Source organism: Pantherophis guttatus, chromosome 18, assembly GCF_059756535.1.
Source record: "Pantherophis guttatus breed Tessera chromosome 18, ASM5975653v1, whole genome shotgun sequence".
NCBI lineage: Eukaryota > Metazoa > Chordata > Lepidosauria > Squamata > Colubridae > Pantherophis > Pantherophis guttatus.
In genome coordinates this window covers 5,854,146-5,875,081 of record NC_142080.1, presented here as the reverse complement: position 1 = coordinate 5,875,081, position 20,936 = coordinate 5,854,146, and the positions used below count along the sequence as shown (strand labels likewise).

General features: G+C 43.3%; 1 protein-coding gene across 4 annotated transcripts; it reads left to right on the top strand.

Moving 5' to 3' along the window:
- Positions 1 to 871: 871 nt before the first annotated feature.
- Positions 872 to 13,290, top strand: NAA40 (N-alpha-acetyltransferase 40, NatD catalytic subunit). Of its 4 annotated transcripts, none has more exons than XM_087880877.1 (8): positions 872 to 1,238; positions 4,716 to 4,834; positions 7,269 to 7,321; positions 8,203 to 8,298; positions 9,024 to 9,182; positions 10,328 to 10,411; positions 11,055 to 11,132; positions 11,400 to 13,290. In XM_087880877.1, the coding sequence occupies exons 2-8, from the start codon at positions 4,796 to 4,798 to the stop codon at positions 11,539 to 11,541; spliced, it is 651 nt and encodes a 216-aa protein (XP_087737003.1). In that variant the 5' UTR covers positions 872 to 1,238; positions 4,716 to 4,795; the 3' UTR covers positions 11,542 to 13,290. The 4 variants fall into 4 exon arrangements, with proteins under 4 accessions (XP_087737003.1, XP_087737002.1, XP_087737004.1 ...); XM_087880876.1 differs by having other exon boundaries at positions 1,000 to 1,238; positions 4,739 to 4,834; XM_087880878.1 differs by having other exon boundaries at positions 1,052 to 1,238; positions 4,739 to 4,834; positions 13,045 to 13,290.
- Positions 13,291 to 20,936: the final 7,646 nt, after the last annotated feature.

Genomic DNA, 20,936 nt, shown 5'->3' with positions numbered 1-20,936 from the left:
TTTGCAGCATTTGCACAACACGCTAAACCTGGGTTTTAATCTGGGTTAGTTTGGAGGGGGGTTATCAGGCTGTTTAAAAGCAGCCCTCTTGGCTAGTTTACGATTCAGGGCCCTGGAGAAATCTCAAAATAAGGAAATTAATTGGCTGGGTTAAAAGGTGTTGTGTGAATGGCGCCGAGGGAACCCGAAGTTTTGATTTATTTATATTTCATCTTTGCCATTCAGGAGAAATTTTAAGATTTGTTTTTTTTGAGGAAAAAAAAGGGAGGAAAAATGTTCCCTCAGGCAAAGTTCATGTATCACGCTCACCTCTACTTTTCTGCGGGTGGAAGGTAAATTAGCATGTTGTCTGCAATCATGGTTTATTGATTTAAACCATGGTTAAATAAAAAAATATGTCTTCACTGGCCATAGCAAAGTAGTTTTCCGACTTATTTTTTTATTTCATTTCATTTCATTTCATTTCATTTCATTATTTTATTTTATTTTATTTTATTTTATTTTATTTTATTTTATTTTATTTTATTTTATTTTATTTTATTTTATTTTATTTTATTTTATTAACCACAGCTCGCTGGCAGAAGAAACCTTTCATTCCTATTATTAATCGATATTGAATTAAGATTAATCAAGATTAAAATGTCATTCATATATATATATATATATATATATATATATATATATATATATATATATATATATATTGCTCTTAGCCAATCAGCGGCTAAGAAATTCAATTTCCCCCCCAGCCCCCGCCCGCAGAACTCGAGTTAAAGGGCGGGGTTTTAGGAAAAGGGGCGGAGCAAGAACGCTAGCGCGCACGCGCGCCTCCTCTCTCCTTTCTCCCTATTTGTGTTGTGGGGCTAAAGGTAAACCCTCCGCGCTTTCCCGCTCTTTTCGCCTTCCTTTCCCTCCCCGCCGTTCTCCTCCCGCCTATTATCTCCTCCTCCGCGCAGGCGTCCCAGGAGAGGCGCTTCCTGCTCTTCCGCCCTCTCTTTTGCCCTTAACGCCTCGCTGCGCAGGCGCGGGCGGCCTCGCGCCCATCCTCCGCGCCGTCGCGTCAGGGGTTCTTTTTAGGCCGCGCTTTGCTTTTCCCCGCCGTTTTTTTTTTTGGTGTGTGTGTGGGGGGGGTTGTCTCTGCGCAGGCGCAGTAGCGTCGTAGCGGTTTTTTTTTAAAGTGTCGGGTCACGCATCATTGGGGAGGCTGTGGGGGGCTCGCGGTCGCCTTCACCATGGGGGTAAGGGGGGGTTGAGGGAGGGGGAAGGGCTGGAGTCGGAGGGGGGGGGTTAGGAACCGCGAGGGGGATATAACGTGTGAGGAGGGGGCCACAAATGGGGGGGGAGCTGAATGTAAGGGGGGGGATTTTGGGGGGGGGGAATTTGAGGTAATGGGTTGAAAAGCCTGGCCTGGGGGGGGTGAGAAAGGTTGGAGGGCCAGGCTATAAATTGGGGAGGGGGGCTGTGGGAGGGGGATAAAACGAGAGAAAAACGGGGGGGGGCTTGTCAGGATCAAGATGGGGGGGGAAAGAAGAAGAAATGGGTGTCTTGTATTTATTATTCTAATTTATTTATACAGCTGCCCACCTGATAAGATAGTTTTAGTATATATAGCCCTTAAGGGTGGAAATGGGGGGGGGAGAGGGAGGGTCGGGGGGGGGCTTGTATTTTAAATATTCAGCAGAGTTTGCAGAGGTGGGGGGAGGGGAAGGAGGGATGTTTATAAAAATCTTTGGAGTGACTTCTCCCCCTTCCTGGCCTCCAGATGGTGCTAAACTACAGTTCCCATCCTCCACAGCCAAAGGGGGCATCTTACAAAGTCAAGGGGGTTTGGTTTGGGTTGAAAAGAGGATATTGGACAGATGATTGAGAGAGACAGACAGATAGATATAGACAGACATGATGGCTGGATAGATTGGATGGATGGATAGATATAGACAGACATGGCTGGATAGATTGGAATGATGGCTGGCTAGTTAGCTAGAAGATGGATAGATAGATGATGGCTGGATAGATAGATGATGGATAGATAGTATAGATAGATATAGACAGACATGATGGCTGGATAGATTGGATGGATGTCTAGATAGATGATGGATAGATAGTATAGATAGATATAGACAGACATGATGGCTGGATAGATTGGATGGATGTCTAGATAGATGATGGATAGATAGATAGATAGATAGATAGATAGATAGATAGATAGATAGATAGATAATGATGGATAGATAGGATAGATAGATATAGACAGACATGGCTGGATAGATTGGATGGCTGGATAGATAGATGATGCATAGATAGATACATGATGGCTGGATAGATATAGACAGACACGATGGCTGGATAGATTGGATGGATGGATAGATGATGGCTAGATAGATATAGACAGACATGATGGCTGGATAGATTGGATGGATGGATAGATAGATGATGGCTAGATAGATAGATGATGGATGGATAGATAGATATAGACGACATGATGGATGGATAGATGATGGATGGATAGATAGATAGCTGATGGATGGATGGACAGATAGGTAGGTTGGATGGATGGATGGGTAGATAGGTAGATAGATATAGATAGACGTGATGGCTGGATAGATTGGATGGCTAGATAGACACAGTGTCAGGTTTCGATGTTGAAGTGCTGACACACAGATGATGGATGGATGGACGGACGGACGGACAGACAGATATAGACAGATGATGGATGGATGGATAGATAGATAGACAGACATAGACAGTCATAGACATATAGATAATAGTAGTAGATAGACAGATGTGGGCAGACATAGATAAATAGATAATAGATGTTTTGCCCCTTTTTCTGACCTTGCCACAATTGTGAAGTGATTCACTGCCGTTGTTAAATGAAGAGCACGGTGATTAAGTGAATCTGGCTTCCCCCCTTGACTGCTTGTCAGAAGGTTGTAAAAGGGGATCTTGCATGATCTCAAAAATAGATACGAGTCCGTTGCCAAGCATCTGAATATTGATCACATGAGAGTGGGAAATGCTGTAACGGTCGTAAATGTGAAAAATGGTCATAAGTCCCTTCCCCCCCTGCCCCGTTCATGTTGTAACTTTGAACAGTCCCTAAATGAACTGTTGAAAGTCGAGGACTACCTGTGTAAGCAGTGGTGAAATGTAAAATTTGTTGCTACCAGTTCTGTGGGCGTGGCTTGGTGGAGACCATGTGACTGGGTGGGCGTGGCTTTATTTTATTTAAAAAAAAAACTTTTTTAAAGCATTTTTTACTACCGGTTCACGCGAACTGGAGCAAACCGGTAGCATTTCACCCTTGCTGTGTAGTGTGTATAGAGCCTCTTACATCATTTACCAACTCTGCTCTCACATTCTCAAGTGACTTCCTAGTCAAGCACACACACAATGAATTGGAAAAGGTGGCCTTGCTTGAACTTTTGAGGGATGGAAGGGTTGCAGGGAGGTTAAACAAATGCATATTTCTGGCTTGAAAGCACCAGAGCTGCTGAATCATCAGCCTGGCAGAAAGTTTGGATTTTTGTTTTGTTGTTAAAAAAAGGAGCATTTCCAAGGCACATTTGTGTGAGCTTGCAGTGGTAGAAACGAGGGGGGGAAAAGTTATAGGATCAAAGCTGTGGGAGGCCTGGATTCCTGGTAAGATTTGCTTCCTTGTTCTCGAAAGCTGCATCACGGCACATTTTGAATCCCCGAGAAACAGCCTCCAAATTAAAAAAAAAAAAAAATTAGAGGAGTTAAAAGTGTTTCGGATAGCCATGAGCTGGGAAACGATGCTGCATTAAGGAAGTAGAGTTTGGAGCGTTCACTTGTTTATTCACAACTTTTTTAAAACAAAAACCTCACATTTTGATTGGCTTAATCCACAGAAAGTTTAGTTTATGAACTGGGGATGTTATTGTTAATCAGGGATGTTTTATTCTTTTGTTGCTGTAATAGAGATAAGCTTTTGATTGACAGCTTTTATTGATTTAGCAGAATCCTTCGGTTGGTCAAGAGTTTTATTGTATTGTATTATTTTATTTTATTTTATTTTTATTATTTTATTTTTATTTTTATTATTTTATTTTATTATTTTATTTTATTATTTTATTTTATTTTATTTTATTTGGATCATATAACTGTGGGAACGCTCTCAACGGTCATAAGTGGAAGCACTGAAGATGAGTTCCTTTTTTTGTAATTTTGAGCATTCATTAAACAAATGGTTGTAATCTGAGGACTACCTGAATTTCAGGCCTTTGCAGAAAATGCAGTCTAGAGTTACAACAGTTCATTTAGTGACCATTCAAAGTTACAACACCCCGGAAAAAAAGCGACTTGTGAGTGTTTTTCCACATTTATGACCGTTGCAGCATCCCTGTGGTCACCTGATCAAAATTCAGAGGCTTGGCAACTGACTCATACTTACGACCATTGCAGTGTCCTGGGGTCACTAATCCCCTTTTGCGACCTTCTGACAAGCAAAGTCGATGGGGGAAGCCAGATCCACTTAACGACGGTGTTACTAACTTAACAACTGCAGTGATTCACTTAACAACCGTGTCAAGAAAGGCTGTAAAATGGAGGGGGGAAATTCACTTAACGACTGTCTCACTTAGCAACATAAATTTTGTGTTGCTCCATTGTGGTTGTAAATTGAGGACCACCTGTGCGGTGGAAGAAGCCTTCATAGATGGGGAACTGTTCAGTTTTGTTTGTGTGTTGTGTCTTAGCATTTCAACCCTCCTGGTTGCAGAGGAAGTCCAGTAAAGGGAAGGAGAAGAAGCAGAAACGATTGGAGGAACGGGCAGCCATGGATGCTGTCTGTGCCAAGGTTGATGCAGCAAATAAAGTGAGTTTTTTTTCTCCTTTTTTTAATTCTACGTCTTTATTATTTTACCATGCAAAGTATGCCTTATCTTGCAGCTTCTTCCTTGCGGCTATAAAAAGAAAACCTTGTATAAAACCAAATTAGTATACCGTATTTTTTTGGAGTATAAGACCCACCTTTTTCTGCCCCAAAAAGGGGGTGAAAATTGCATGCGTCTTATACTCTGAATGTAACCCCACCCAGCCTCCCAAACAGAGATTTCAGAGGCTGAAAGAAGCCTCTGAAAGAAGCAACAGAAAAAAAGCCTCTGAAAGGCATATTATCTAAAATAATATGGCAAGCAACAAAAGAAGAATCAGTAAAGGTTCTAACCAAACTATGTTAACAGATCTGGAGAATGGCACAATAACCAACAGATGGGAAGAGGTTAATCTACATACCAAAACCAAAGAAAGGAGACTGAACAGAGTACAGATAGTCCTTCAGAATAAAAGCCTCTGAAAGAAGCTTCAGAAAAAAAGCCTCCAAACAAAGCGTCAGAAAAAAAGCCTCTGAAAGAAGCGTCAGAAAAAAAACCTTTTTTTCTGAAGCTCTGTTTCGGAGGCTTTCAGCGGCAGAAAAAAAGTTTTTTCTGAAACAGTTTAAGTTTCAGAGGCAGGAAAAAAAGCAAGGCACAGAGCTCACAAGTAATGAACCTGTTGCTAAAATTCACCTCTGGAAACAGCTAATTGGGGGTATTCTGGGAGGCGATCCACCTGCCAATCAGCTTTTTTCATATTTTCCTCCCCAAAACCTAAGGTGCGTCTTATACTCTGAAAAATACGGTAGTTAAAACCTGGGGAACGGTGCAGTGCAGCCATGTCCAACCTTGGCTGCTTTAAGACTTGTGGACTTCAGCTCCCAGAATTCCCATAGCTGGCTGGAGAATTCTGGGAGTTGAAGTCCACAAGTCTTAAAAGTTGCCGAAGTTGGACACCCTTGATGGTAGTGGTTAGAAAAGCAACTTGATTTTCGATTCCGCTCAACGCCTCTGTTCTGAAACTTGAATGGCTTTAACCCCAATAATTGCATAATTTAGAAATGTGTGATGTAGGGAAAATAAAGCTTTCCTGAACAGGCAGTCCTCATGACTTACTGGGAGTAGAATTTCCGTTGCTAAGCAAGGCAGCTGTTAAGTGAGTCCTGCTGCTTTGATTGACCTTCAGTGATACTGTTTTTATAATATAGGTAGTCCTCGACTTATGACCAAGGTTATTCTTTGAATCCAGCTGTTGCCTTCTGTTTTATGGTTGCCTGCTGGTAATCACCAAGCCTTTGCTTAGCAACCTGTCCAGACCAAATTTGAAAGGCTGGACTCCTGGGGATTGAAGCATTATTTTTAAACCCTGTTTTGAAGGTGGGAGAATACAGATCCGTGAGTTTATTTCTTGCCTGACGAGAACAAATTGGTGAGATTGAAATCTTTGTCCTTTAGGAGGATTCTGGTGTTTTAGAGAAGGAATGGATTAAGCCACTTGGAGGATCTGATTATTATTAGACGCTAGTCAGAATAAAGATATATAAATAAACATTTTAATTTTAACAAAGGAAAAGGCAAGCAGAGGAAGGAGCTGAAGAAAGGAAGTCCCCCCCCCACAAAAAACTGTCTGATCTCTGCCCTACAGGTCTACTTATGAACAAGACACTTTCTATCACATTGAAGTTAAGGCAGTTTAGCTGATTAATTACTGCAGAGAATGTGATCAGCTGAAGGTAGTCTACCTGCATCAGGTAGTCCTCCACTTACAGCCATTCATTTAGCGACCATTTGAACTGAAATAAGTGACTTACGACTGGTCTTCGCCCTTAACGACTTGCAGCCTCCCTGCAGTGACATGGTCAGAATTCAGGATCTTGGCAACTGGCATGGATTTAGGATGGTTGCAGCATCCCAGAGTCACATGATCCCCTTTGGGGATCTTCCCAGATGACTTCTGATGAGCAGAGTCAGCATTTTATTTAACCTTGATAACGTAACAAAAGCCAGACTTTTTATTGTCTTGATCTTCTAACCCAACTAAACTCCGAGAGAGGCATTTTCTTAAAGTTCCCTTTTATTAGAGTAGGTATGCTGGCACATCTGGGAAAACCCGAATCTGAGAGTTCCGGGTTTCCCCTCAGTAACTCAAAATCGAAAATCCATCCTCCTGCGGCCATCACCTGGCCCAATCATCATCCGTCCCAACTTGAGCCATCACTGCGACCAGTCCTCCTCCAGATGCAGGAACACCATGACCTTGACCGAAGGGTTGGATCTAGGTTGGATCTCTCTTTTATGATCTTCCCACCCATTACTTCGTGTCCTGCCTTCAGGTGCTTTGGAGGTGGACCCCCTCTTCCTTTTGGCAGCCCCTCAGAGATGGAGCACTCCCTCACTATTCATTAGTTTGTCTAATGACTTTCTTTCTTTGTACAGCTGGGAGACCCATTGGAAGCTTTTCCCGTGTTCAAGAAATACGATAGAAATGGGTGAGTAAAAAGCCTGTGTCCTTTTTTTCAAGGGGAGTGTTTCGAATTCAAGCCTCTCCCTCTGTGACAAATACCGCATTTTTCGGAGTAGGAGACGCACTCCCTCCCCCCTCAAAAGAAGGTGAAAATTTGGGTGCGTCTTATACACCGAATGTAGCCAAAAACATGAGGCACTGTGGCAGCGATGGTCTGTGGCAATCCCTGCAGCCTGGAGCAGCTGATTGGGAGTATTCTGGGAGGCCAATCAGCTGCTCATGCTGAATCAGGCTGCAATAATGTGATAATAAGCTGACCTGTCTGTTTGCTATTTGCTGCAAGGACTCAAAGTTTGAAGCAGCAATCACATCCAGAAAGCACACACAAGTAACTGATTCAGCAGGATTCAATAACTTCTCTTTATATATAATATAACACATGAAGTAAATATACAATACCAGAAGCAGGTTTTCCAATGAGGTAGTAAATTACAAGCAAAACCCGAGGAGAGGAGTTTCGGTTTTGAGCAGCAGACTAGCACTAGCTCAGTACAGACTCAGAGCTGCAGAGCTAAGCCACGCCCAGGTTCCTTGCTGTCTCCTTCCTTGTTGCTCACACAGCAAATACTGTTTCAGTTTCCAAACAGCCCTCAACTCTCACACACTGACAGGACGCTAGCCAGATGAATACCGATGGATGCTGGTAGGCAGAGGCAAGATTTTTCTTATTATTTTCCTCCCCAAAAACTAAGGTGCGTCTTATACTCCGAAAAATACGATAATTGCACAGCCTCACTCTTGTTTTGTTTGTCCGCTGCTTGGCATTTCCTATCTCGCAACCCCCCCCCCAGATTTAATTGCATTTCCACAGGTAATCCTAATTTACAAATTGTTCTTTCGTTACAGACTGAACGTTTCCATCGAGTGCAAACGCGTCTCCAGTTTGGATCCGGCTATTCTTGACTGGGCATTTGAGCTGACGAAAACAAACATGCAGACTTTGTAAGACCATAAAGGATACCCAGGGATAATGGGAGGCCAGCGGGGCAGCCATGACCAGTAATTGTGGTATGAGCAAAAGGAGTTTCAATCTCACACTCTCTGGTTCAAGAGCCAAAATATTTGATTTTTAAGAGGGGGTGGGGGGGAAGTGCTCAAAAGTACAGGTAGACCTCGACTTACAACAGGCTTGTTTAGTGACCGTTCCAAGTTAACAACAGCACTGAAAAAGCGGCTTACAACTTTTTCACACTTACGTGATTTTAAAAATTCAAATGCTTGGCAACTGACTCGCATTTATGACGCTTGCAGTGTCCCAGGGGGAGTCACATGATCATCCTTTGGCGACCACCTGACAAGCAAAGTCAATGGGGAACCCCCGATTCACTTAACAGCCGGGTTAATAACGTCACACCCGCAGGGATTCGCTTAACAATCGTGGCCAGAAAGGCTGTAAAAATGGGGGCAAAACTCACTTTTAACAACTGTCTCGCTTAACAACAGAAATGTTGGGCTCAATTGTGGTTATAAGTAAGAGGATGACCTATACGAGGATCCGTGGCAAGCCATTTTTCAGCGTTGTAACTTTGGACGGTCAGTAAATGAATGGTTGCAAATCAAGGATTACCTGTAGTGACTTCTGAATATGATCATTGTACAAAGGTTGATCATCCCATCCTTAAGGATCGTCTCGTTTCTGTTTTTTTTTTCCCTGTCCTCCTTCAAAGGTATGAGCAGAGCGAGTGGGGATGGAAAGACCGGGAAAAACGGGAAGAAATGACTGACGACCGGGCTTGGTACTTAATCGCTTTGGAAAACGGCTCCCTGCCTGTGGCGTTCTCGCATTTCCGCTTCGACGTCGAATATGGGGAGGAGGTTCTCTATTGGTAGGACTTCCCACTTGGAATTTCAGCGGGTGGATTGCCGGCTTCAGGCAGGAAAGTCGAAGGGAATGGAATAGAAATAGAATAAAATAAGAATTAATGGAAGGGAATAAAAAATATGAAATGGGATGGGATGGAATAGAATAAGAGTAGAGTAGACTAGACTAGACTAGACTAGAATAGAATAGAATAGAATAGAATAGAATAGAATAGAATAGAATAGAATAGAATAGAATAATAGAAAAGAAAAGAAAAGAAAAGAAAAGAAAAGAAAAAAATAGAAAAGAAAAGATAGAATAGAAGAATAGAAAAGAAAAGAAGAAAAGAAAAGATGGAGTGGAATAGAATAGAATAGAAGAATGGAATGGAATGGAAAATATGGCATGGGATAGAATAGAATAATAATAGAATATAATAATAATAATAGAATAGAATAATAATAGAATAGAATTAATGGAATGGAATGGAATGGAATAAAAAATACAGAATGGCATGGAAGAGAATGCAGAAAAAATGCAGAATAGAGTACAACCGAACAGCAATAGCACTTATATACCACTTTCACTGTGCTTTTACAGCCCTCTCCAAGCAGTGTACAGAGTCAGCCTATTGCCCCCAACAATCTGGGTCCTCATTTTACCGACCTCGGAAGGACAGGAGAGTGAGTCAACCTTGAGACCCGTTAGGGTTGAACTTCAGGCTGTGGGCAGAGTTGGTCTGCAATTCTGCATTCTAACCATTGCGCCACCAGGGCTCTACAATGGAAAGAAGAATTTGCCTGCAAAACAAAACAAAAATCTGTGCTGCGTGCCCACCATGCCTTCTTAATGTGACCCCCCCTAAGTTCCCCGTATTTGGTACTTCATCAGTTATTTTCATCTCTCGTCGGTCTCCTTGTTTCAGTCCTTCACTCCTTATCAGTCACCGAATCCCCAAGCAAGCTTTCAGTATAGTGTTTAAATAGTTGCAAGCACTGATGTTAAATGTGGGTTTCTCGCTTGATTGAAAGCTCTTCCCCTTCTAAATAGAGGCAAAGGCTTTGGAAGGTGTTTCCAAACTCGGCATCTTGTGCTTCAAATGGCAATAACCAAGATCATAGATGGCACAGCTGGCATTTGCTTACTTAATTTCTCTCTTTCTTGCTCTAGCTACGAAATACAGCTGGAAAGCAAAGCAAGGAGGAAAGGCCTCGGCAAGTTTCTCATCCAGATCCTGCAGCTTGTGGCAAATAGGTAGGGCTGTGCTTTCCCATTGTTTCTGAGCTACAAATCACTTCGGCCTCCCTGGAGGATCCCTGCGGATTTTACTCCGCTTAGTAGTTGCCGATGAGGCAGCGCTGTCCGAAGACATATTCCGTGGTCATGTGGCCAGCATGATGACATGGAGGCGTTGTGACCTTCCCGCCAAAGTGGTACCTATTGTATCTACTTGCATTTGCGTGCTTCTTAACATGCTCGGTGAGCAGGAGCTGAAGTGAGGATGGGAACTCGCCCCGTCTCATGGTGTTTGGGGTTCGAACCTGGGCTGTTGATTTTCCAGCTGATGAGCCCAGTGTCTTAACTGTTGAGCCACAGTGCAGTCAATCTCATTGGGGAGGGGGGGGCAAACTATTGATGTTTAACAAGACCAACTCTCCACATTAAAACCTGTGATATTCCAACCTGAATGTTACAGATTTAATTTAGCCAGGGGAGGGCTCAATATATCTCTCATTTATTCTTTACTAAACTAACATTGGGGAAGCGGTAGCTCAGTGGCTAAGACGCTGAGCTTGTCGATCGAAAGGTCGGCAGTTCAGCGGTTCGAATCCCTAGTGCCGCGTTCCTGTTTTTCTCTCGTCCTATTCTGATTTTGCCTCTCCCTGACTTTTCTCAGCACACAGATGAAGAAAGTCATGTTAACGGTCTTCAAACATAACCACGGAGCCAACCAGTTCTTCAGAGAAGCTTTACAGTAAGTCAAAGATTTGGTTTCATCGTTCTCTCTTTCCAAGGCAGAAAGAAAACAAGGGGATCGCTGAATAATTGGGGTTTTTTTTGTAAAAAAAAAAAAAAGCCTTTTTAGCGCATCACCTCCTTGCTTAGACTAGAGTGTTCACCCTGTTAAAATTATTTTGACCATTTTCCCCCCAAATACGATCCAACTTCTATTGATAAAACACCAGCTGGAGGTCTGTGTATGGGCCTGCTTTTTTAAAAAAGAATTGTCCTGACCCTTTAGATTTGAAATAGACGATACCTCACCGAGCATGTCTGGCTGCTGTGGGGAAGACTGCTCCTACGAAATCCTCAGCCGGAGAACCAAATTTGGCGAGAGCCAACAGGCTCACTTGGGCACTCAGTGTGGGGGCTGCTGCCATTGAGGTGCTCCTTCCGAAACAACCCCGTCGCCCTCCACGTAAGCGTGCCTTCCTCGTGGCTTCTCTTGACCTCTCACCCCCCCACAGCCTCTCCAATTCTTGCAGCGTTCTCAAAAGTCAAGAAGGACACAACTCCTGGGGTTACATGCTGGATCCCGGGATCAGAGATCCCCGGTCCTTTAAATCAAAAGCCGAGATTTTAGGCCTGATCTTGCTTACCTGCAGCCTTGAACTGAAGGTGGGAATCTGCGGTGCGGGGTGGGGTTTTTTCCCCCCTCCCTCTCTTTTTCTTTTTTCCATGGAAAATTGATGACGGGGTTCCTGCCTAAAGGCATTGACAAGAATTAGTGAGCCTTTCTCTGCGGATGAAGGATAGACTTTGGGGTTTGGCAGATCAAGGCGATTTGAGATGTTTTTTTTTTTTTTCTGTATTCCTTCTGTGCCCGTTTCCCCACTTTCGTGTTTGAATAATTTGCAACACCGGGTTTTATCGTTTCGCCGGAGAACTGCAGCAGGTTTTGAAAAAAACGAATGTACTTCCTCTAAATCAAATCGTTGGGAAGATCTTCACCGGATGTGTGTGTGTGCTTTGAAGCAACTCTTTGTTGTCTGGGCTTATAGGAGGAAAGAGGGATCCACACAGATTTTTAGAACTGGATCCTAAGTATAACACGGTTACAACTGATTATATTTCCCTCCTTGTGCGTTGGGAGGACAATAATCCACCCGAACGGATTACTCCACACGCAGCCTGCTCTCGGTCAGCTCCCAACTAGATCTTCAGCCTAACTAAAATGGCATGATTTCTTCTCAGCCAGCTGTGCTAGAAACAACTCGGAGGGGTTTTGTTGTCTGAAAGTTCCCAGTAGGAGCAGTTGTGCAAGAGCAAATAATTCCAGTTCGCTAGGACTGTGTCCTTATTGTTTAGGAAGTCCTCTAGTTCGTTGGTTTTGGAACTAAAAACTGTCAGCAGACATGGCCCCATTATGATACATTGGTTTAATCAACATCTTGATTTTCCTTTTAGACTTTTGCATTGATGGATTTCTCTCCCCTTCCCTCCCCCCCCAAAAGGGGAGAAAGGTGATTGAGCATGTTGAGTGTGGCATGCAAAATATTTTACATTTTGAATCTGAAATAATATACTTTTGTATATCTAGTGGATGTTTCCTCATTTTATTTTGCCCTTTTTTTGGGGGGTAGTTTTGTTTCACAGAACCAATTTCAAGTTACCTGCTTCTTATTAAACCGGTAACTTTTTGCTGGAATCAAAGGGGAACAACCTGATTTATTTTTAAATGAAAAGGTTAACTGGAGTGGTGGTGGTAGGTGCAGTTTGTCTGTTTTTTAAAAAATAAACATTCTGTTTGATCTCCAGTGGGTTGTAAATGATGTGTTCTCAAGTATAGCTTCCCTTGTGATGTATTTCGGGGTTCTTTTTTAAGAGTAAAATTGGGTGCTCTGCTTTTGCTAAACATTCAAGAGAATATCTTTTGTGTTGAACAGTTGGAGAAGTTTCTCTCTCTTTTGAATACTTTTCTACGGACCACTTTAAAAAAGTCACAATTCCAAATGAAGAACTACCAATTCTCTTCTTCGGTTCAAGAGTTTTCATTTCTTCTTGTTCTTATTGGATGCCGACTGTCATCCTCCCAAGGCCTGTTATAAAAATGGGTATTTGAGTTTGCAAATGAGATGCAAGCCAAAAAAATAAAAATAAAAATGGAAGCGATCCCTTTGTATGTCGAAAAATCAGCTTTCTGTTCTGACTCTTAAAGCATTTTTCTTTCTGAATTCTGGGAGTTGAAGTCCACACATATGCTCACTGGGGAATTCTGGGCGTTGAAGTCCAGACCTCTTCCAAGGCTTAGTGGATGCGGTTGTGGAGAGCAGGGCCCCAGTTGAATCAATAGTTTTACATCCAAAAGGTAAAGGTTTCCCTCACAAATATGTGCTAGTCGTTCCCGACTCTAGGGGGCGGTGCTCATCTCCGTTTCAAAGCCGAAGAGCCAGCGCTGTCCGAAGACGTCTCCGTGGTCATGTGGCCGGCATGACTCAACGCCAAAGGCGCACAGAACGCTGTTCCCTTCCCACCAAAGGTGGTCCCTATTTTTCTACTTGCATTTTTTTTACGTTTTTTTGAACTGCTAGGTTGGCAGAAGCTGGGACAAGTCACGGGAACTCACCCTGTTACGCGGCAGCACTAGGGATTCGTATCACTGAACTGCCGACCTTTTGATCGACGGGCTCAGCGTCTTTGCCCCTGAGCTACCGTGTCCCTTTTACATCCAAAGACAGGTTGAATTTCTGGCAGGATGGCCCAGAAGGCAATGGCTGCACTTGCCACCTGAGACCTGCCAGAATAAGCTAAAAATAGAAACGTTGAGCTATAAACAGAAGTTGACAAGTAGCCAACTATCCTATTTTTGCCTGGCGATTGGGCTAAGCCAGCCCAGAATGATTACGCCATGACTCACTGTGTGGTCGGAGCCCAGAAAATTGGGCTAATTGCATAAACAATGGTTAGTTCCAGGAGGGGTGGATGTATCGCACAAACACAGCTGCCATCTTATCTTCTGCGCTGGTGGCTTCCTTTGTCGAGAAGCCGAAATATATCTGCCAGAGGTGTCCCACCTGGCTGCTTAGCTGACCAGAAAAAAAAAGCTAGATTCTTGGCACCTCTAAGGCTTGGCCAGTCTTTGCTCCCTGCCAATAACAGGACTTAAACATTTCCCCATCTTGTTCCCTGCCCAGGACTGTTGAAAACAATCTTTTTTTTTTTTTTTTTTTTAAACACAGTCCCTGAGTACTTTTATTAATTACCTTGTCTCATCCCCAGCAGGGAGTGAACCGCTTTCGTAAAGATAATACTTGTAAACAGATATCTATAAGCAATAAAAAGCCAAAGATAAGGATCAGCTAAGAACCTTGCAGATAGAAATGCCAGTTCTTATCTGATTATATCTGAGAGTATTTTGCTGAGACTTCCATTCAAAGACACACACACACACACACAAACGCACAAAGACTGAACACAGCCAGGGTATCACTGCTGAGAAAACTTAGCAAAGGAACATTGATGGGCCGGATAGCTTATTCTCCGTCACCCACAGGTTATTTGGATGACTTATGGATTACTGTAAACTAGTAACCTACTAGTTTACTGGGCTTCCTCCAACTTGTGGCCTAGCTGTTAACGCCACCAGGCTAGAAAGCTAGTCCCACTTTAGGCATGAAAGCCAGCTGGGTGATTTTGGGCCAATCACCAGGAGACGGTGAGTTCTAGTCCTGCCTTAGACATGAAAGCCAGCTGGGTGACTTTAGGCCAATCCTTCTCTTTCAACCCTACTTGCCTCAGGGTTGTTGTGGGGAAATTGTGAGGTTTGCCGCTCTTGAGTTATTTGTAAAAATAATAAAGGCTAGATAGATAGATAGATAGATAGATAGATAGATAGATAGATAGATAGATAGATAGATAGATAGATAGATAGATAGATAGATAGATAGATAGATAGATAGATATAGATGAGAGAGATGAGAGAGATGATAGATATAGATGATAGAAATGATAGATAGATAGATAGATAGACAGACAGACAGACAGACAGACAGACTGACTGACTGACTGACTGACTGACTGACTGACTGACTTTTGCAATTCCCATCGAGCATGGCTGTCTCCACCAGCAAGGAAATAAAAACGAATGGATCATTTAATGCATCTTCTCAAATTTTGGAGTGCGCCGTTAAACAAGCTTTGCCCCATTCTGTCAAAAAGAGACGGAGGCCTCACAGTGAAGCATCCTTTTTCCAAAGAGAACAGGAAATGGGGTGGGGGGATGTCCTCTGGTTATGACAGCTGCCAACAAAAATCACACTTCCCCTCTCCTTTGCGGGGAAAGCCCTTCTTCCACAGGCCTGGAATTTACAGCATTCTTGACTATTTTGGGTAGAAAAAGAAGGGCAAAGGAGCCTTCCTTAAGAAGTGTGATCAGCAGTTGTCAAACAACTCCGAAGTGTAAATCTTCTAGAAAGTCAACCCCCATCCCCTTCTGGTTAAAAGGTAAAGGTTCCCCTCGCACATACGTGCTAGTCGTTCCCGACTCTAGGGGGCGTTGCTCATCTCCGTTTCAAAGCCGAAGAGCTGGCGCTGTCCAAAGATGTCTCCGTGGTCATGTGGCCGGCATGACTCAACGCCAAAGGCGCCACGGAACACTGTTACCTTCCTACCAAAGGGGGTCCCTATTTTTCTACTTGCATTTTTTATGTGCTTTCGAACTGCTAGGTTGGCAGAAGCTGGGACAAGTCACGGGAGCTCACCTTGTTATATGCGGCGCTAGGGATTCGAACCGCTGAACTGCCGACCTTTTGATCGACAAGCTCAGCGTCTTAGCCACTGAGCCATCGTGTCCCCCTGTTCTGGTTAAAGCTTGCCTGATTAAGACCACCCACCCCCTTTCTTTGTCAAAAGTGCCGGTTTCTTCAGCAGTCGATGCAACTTGTGATATTTTGGGCAGTCTCCAAGGAGCAGGCTAACCTTTTTCTGCTCTTGGCATGTCTTCGGCTGATGTGTTTCTCATCATTGCAGCCCCAGCTGGCCAGGATTTCTCCCCTTGTCACTTGGATAACTGACAGTTTCCTTTTTGGAAGCAAAGCCAAACAGGGTGTTTATCTTTCATATACTCTTTGCGGCTTGAAAAGACATAAGGGAGGGATGCTGGGTGAACAGAAAGGGAGAAATGACAACGAAAGTGGATTGGAAAAACCTATTCAGGTAGTCCTCGACTTACCACCACAATGGAGCCCAACATTTCCATGGCTAAGCAGAAGAATTACCATATTTTTCAGACTATAAGACATACCTTTTTGTCTCCCAAAAGGGGGTGAAAATGTCTATGTATCTTATAAACCGAATATTGTCGAAGCCCTGCTCACCTGCCAGCTATTTTTTTTTTGGCCTCAGGACACCCTGTTTTCAGGCCTTTTTTTTTGGGCCCATTTTCGAGTCTTTTTGGCCCATTTTTTGAGGCTTTTTTGGCCTGTTTTCGAGGCTTTTTTGGCCTGTTTTCGAGGCTTTTTTGGCCTGTTTTCAAGGGTTTTTTTGGCCTGTTTTGAGGCTTTTTTGGCCTGTTTTTGAGGCTTTTTTCGGCCCATTTTTTCAGAAAAAAACGGGCCTTGAAAATGGGTTGAAACAGGCTGAAAAAAGACTGGAAAAGGCCTGAAAAAGCTAGGCCAAAAACGTTTTGTTGTTGTTTTCCTCTTCTAAATTTAGGTGCGTCTTATAGTCTAAAAAATACGGTAAGTTACTTTTACCTCATTGAACAACCTTGGCACACTTATTAAGTGATTCACTGCAGTTGTGACCTTATAGTGACACGGTTGTTAAGTGGGTCTGGCTTCCGCATTGACTGCTTGTGATGACGTGACCTTGGGATAACTTCAACCGTCATAAATATGAGTTAGTTGCCCCAGCATCTGAGTTTTGATCCCGTGACCATGGGGGAAATGCCGCAACGGTTGTAAGGGTGAAAGGGTAGTGGTGTCACTTTTTTTCAGTGCCGTTGTACTTTCAAGCGGTCAGTAAATGAACGGTTGTAAGTCGAGGACACCCTGTAGGTGACTTTTTCCAACAAAGGAAACAAACCTGTGTGTTTGTATGCATTGAAAGATTTAGGATTTGATTTAGTTCAATGTTAATTTGCTAGAAATCGTTTACAAACCACCCACAACTCTCACAGAAAAGAAACTTTTAACCATTTTGTAAAATTGTGGGTGGAGGGGGTGAACTCTTCCCCCCTCCCCCCCAAATTCCAAAAGAAAATAATTTAAGCCCACATGAGCCCCTTCAGTAACAGTAACAGGAAGGGACCTTGGAGGTCATCTAGTCCGGGGGTCCCCAACCTTTTGGACCTCAGGGACCACCAAGTTCATAATTTTAAATCCCGCGGACCACTAATACGAATCCAGAGCGCCGCTTGAAGCGCCTGGACTCCCAGTGACGGGATGGGGTCCTTCAGGCATTCTCCCTCCTCTCTCTTTCTCCCCCCTCTCTTTCTCTCTCTCCCACTCTTTCTCATTCTCTCTGTTTCTTTTTCTCTCATTCTGTCTCATTCTCTGTCTCTCATTCTCTCTGGTTCTGTCTCTCATTTTCTCTCTTGCATTCTCTTTTTCTTTCTCCCACTCTCTTTCTCTCTCCCCTCTCTCTTTCTCTCTCTCCCCATTTCTTTCTCTCCCACTTTCTCATTCTTTCTCTCCATTTCTCCCCCTTTCTCTCACTCATTCTCTCTCATTCTGTTTCTTTCTCTCATTCTGTCTCTCATTCTCTCCCCCTTTCTGTCTCATCTCTCCCTCTTTCTTTCTCTCTCCCACTCTCATTCTCTCTGATTCTGTTTCTGTCTCTCATTCTCTCTGGTTCTGGCTTTCTCTCTTTCTCTCGCATTCTTTCTTTCTCCCACTCTCTCCCCCTTTCTCTGTCTCATCTCTCCCCCTTTCTCCCACTCTCATTCTCTCTTTCTCTCTCTCCCCTCTTTCACTCATTCTCTCCCCCCACTCTCTTTCTCTCTCCCCCATTTCTGTCTCATCTCTCTTCCCCCTCTTTCTCTCCCTCATCACGTCGCCCACCACCAAAATTTTCTCCCGGACCACCGGTTAGTGACCACTGATCTAGTCCAACCCCCTGCTCACTGCTGTACTAGGGATTCGAACCGCCGGCCATCATCATCATCTCCAACCCTGAGCATCATATCCTCTCCAAGGGTTATATAAAATCCCGACTTAATTTTTTTTTTTTTTTAAAGTCTGAAAAAGTTTCGCTATACGGACTCCTTTCCGACACGTTTTGTGAATCCAGGCGGTGCCTAGGGGGCTTGCTAGCGGCTAGAGCGGCCTTACTCTATGGTTATTTGGTCCACAAGTGCAGACAACCCGCTTTCCTCGCCGGAAATAGGTTCTAACACCTGTGCCCGGTTCTCTATGGAAACTTGGCATTGGCCAATGGAGGAACGGCATCTCTTTGGAGCGGAAGTGCCGGCTTTCCTTTAGCTTCCGGCTGGAGCCGCTTCCTGTTTGCTCTTCGGGTTTTTTGTCCGTGGAGGGAAGAAGGAGCATCGTCGGTGGCGGTTCAAGGAGAAACCGAGGCCGGAGGCTTTCAGGGCCAGCCGCTCCCATCCTTGAGCTCCCCCCCTCCGGCCAAGGGGCGTAGATACGTGGCTGGTAGCCCGAGGATGATGGGGTTTGTAGTCCTGCACGGCTGGAGGGGAGCCTGGACGAGTCTCTTGGGGCAGGGGTGGGCAAATGTGGCTCTTTTACAACCTGTGGACTTCAACTCCCAGAATTCCTGAGCCAGCTTGGCTGGCTCAGGAATTCTGGGAGTTGAAGTCCACAGGTTGTAGAAGAGCCACATTCCCCCCCCCTTGGGGGAACTGAGTGGAGAAGGGGGTGCACCTTGGGGGGGGGCTGAAAAGGGGAGGGGGATTGGGCCAGGGTGGGTCGTCCTGAGAAGGGAGTCATGAAACCAGGCAGGTTCCCCAGTGGAGGATGAGGCAGGCGGTGCATTTCCCCCATTATTAATACATTATTACGCTTATTTAAGAGCAATTCACTCTTAACCAAAGTTGTAACAGTAACAGAGTTGGAAGGGACCTTAGAGGTCATCTAGCCCAACCCCCTGTTCACACAGGAGACCTGGACTAGGGATTCGAACCGCCGACAAGCTCAGCCACTGAGCCACATCTGGGCAGAGATAATTAGAGGTAAATATCTAGATAAAAAGAGATAAAGTATATAGAGCTAATATCCAAGATGATAATCTGAGCGCAGGTTAGCGATTTAAGCATCTAAGATAATATGGAAGAATCCCATACATTTTTGCAGTGTTTCCAAATTATTGTGAATAAGCAATATTGTAAAATTGGGCTCATGCTTCGCTTTTCGTGGTGCTTGGATATATGAACTGCCTTTATTTTTTGAAGAGGGAGCGATCAAGCTTTGGTTATTGAGTCTACCAGTAAAATCTCTGGATTAGCAAAGCATTAATAATACAGTTTGCTTAGATGTGTTAACAAATCTAAGCAAGCTATATCATGGCTTCTTATATAGACAGATTTACATAGTGTACAGTGCAGTACTGATTGGGTTTATTTTAATGACGGTTTTGTGGCTAAACCCTATTTGGTTAGTCATCACACGATGTAGCATGTTTTCAAACCTTTATAGCTAAATAGACATACGGGATTAAGCCAGAAATAAACTGCAACCTGGTTTTAGCATGATTTTATAGATATAGATCACATTAATTTCTCCTTTTAAAAGGTTGCAAAAAAGGCTGTAGAATAATTATATTGATTTTTGTTTTGAAATATGTTGTCTTGAACTGCCTAAGGAAGAGTCCCGTCCCCCCTCCCAATTTGCCTTCCTGGATGTTCAAATAAATAATTTGAATAATTAAAACATGGAGTAATTCAAATAATTATAATAACATTGAATACATTCCTTTGATGTTAATAAAAGCCCTTAAATGTTATTTCCATGTTTCTTTTATTTTTACTTGTTTTCACCAAAGTGTTGCTTGAAATGGATAGTAAACAATTTTACATGCCAAATTTGCAAAAGGAGGGAAGAGATACCAGTTGACAATCTGAATAAATGTTTTCTAATTATAAATAATTCTGCAATAGTTTTGTCTAACTCTTTGTGTAATACGGTAGAAAAAAAACCCTACACCTTTTGCAGTGTTTCCAGTTAGTTGTGAATAAGTAAATTTAATGAGTGCTAATGATACTGCTCATCTGTTGTAAGAACCATTAACACAGATTTCAACGTTGCTGAAATTATATTTCCTTTAAAAAAACCACACACTTTAAGTGCAGTGCAGCAAAATCAGCTTTCATCTATTATACAAAATGGGAGAGATTGAGCTATTGATATATTGTGAAGATTTCCCACATTATGCATGTGGCAGGGCAAATATTTTGGAAAGAGGCGATACATTGGACTTGCCTTAAAAATAGTGACACATGATGAAGTGATCAATTGATAGATTCAGCAGCAGGGCTAATGGCTCAAACGCTTATTGATATATTTATTAAATGTGTTCGCCGCCCCTCTCACCACAAGATGACTCTAGGCGGCTTTAACCACGATAAAAATTAGAAAATACAAAAAACGCGCCTAATAAAAACCAAACACTACGAAAATACCAATTACAATTGATAGACGCCCGTGAGGTCGCCGGCCATTGATTTCTAATTGGTAGGCAGTCTTGGCCAAGGTGGAAGGTGCTGCTCTCCGGACATGTCCATACCAGCGGAGCAGGCCTTCTCTATAATTGGTGCCACACCAAAATGTTGTCCAATGATGTCATTTGTGATGTGGTCAAGAAGGGAGATGCCCGATATCCA

Excerpts from the sequence above, each read along its gene's own strand:
- NAA40 (XM_034426180.3), top strand. The coding sequence starts at position 4,676 with ATGGGGAACTGTTCAGTTTTGTTTGTGTGTTGTGTCTTAGCATTTCAA. Across the intron at positions 4,835-7,268 it reads AGGTTGATGCAGCAAATAAA|CTGGGAGACCCATTGGAAGC; the intron begins GTGAGTTTTTTT and ends TTCTTTGTACAG. Across the intron at positions 8,299-9,023 it reads AAAACAAACATGCAGACTTT|GTATGAGCAGAGCGAGTGGG; the intron begins GTAAGACCATAA and ends CCTCCTTCAAAG.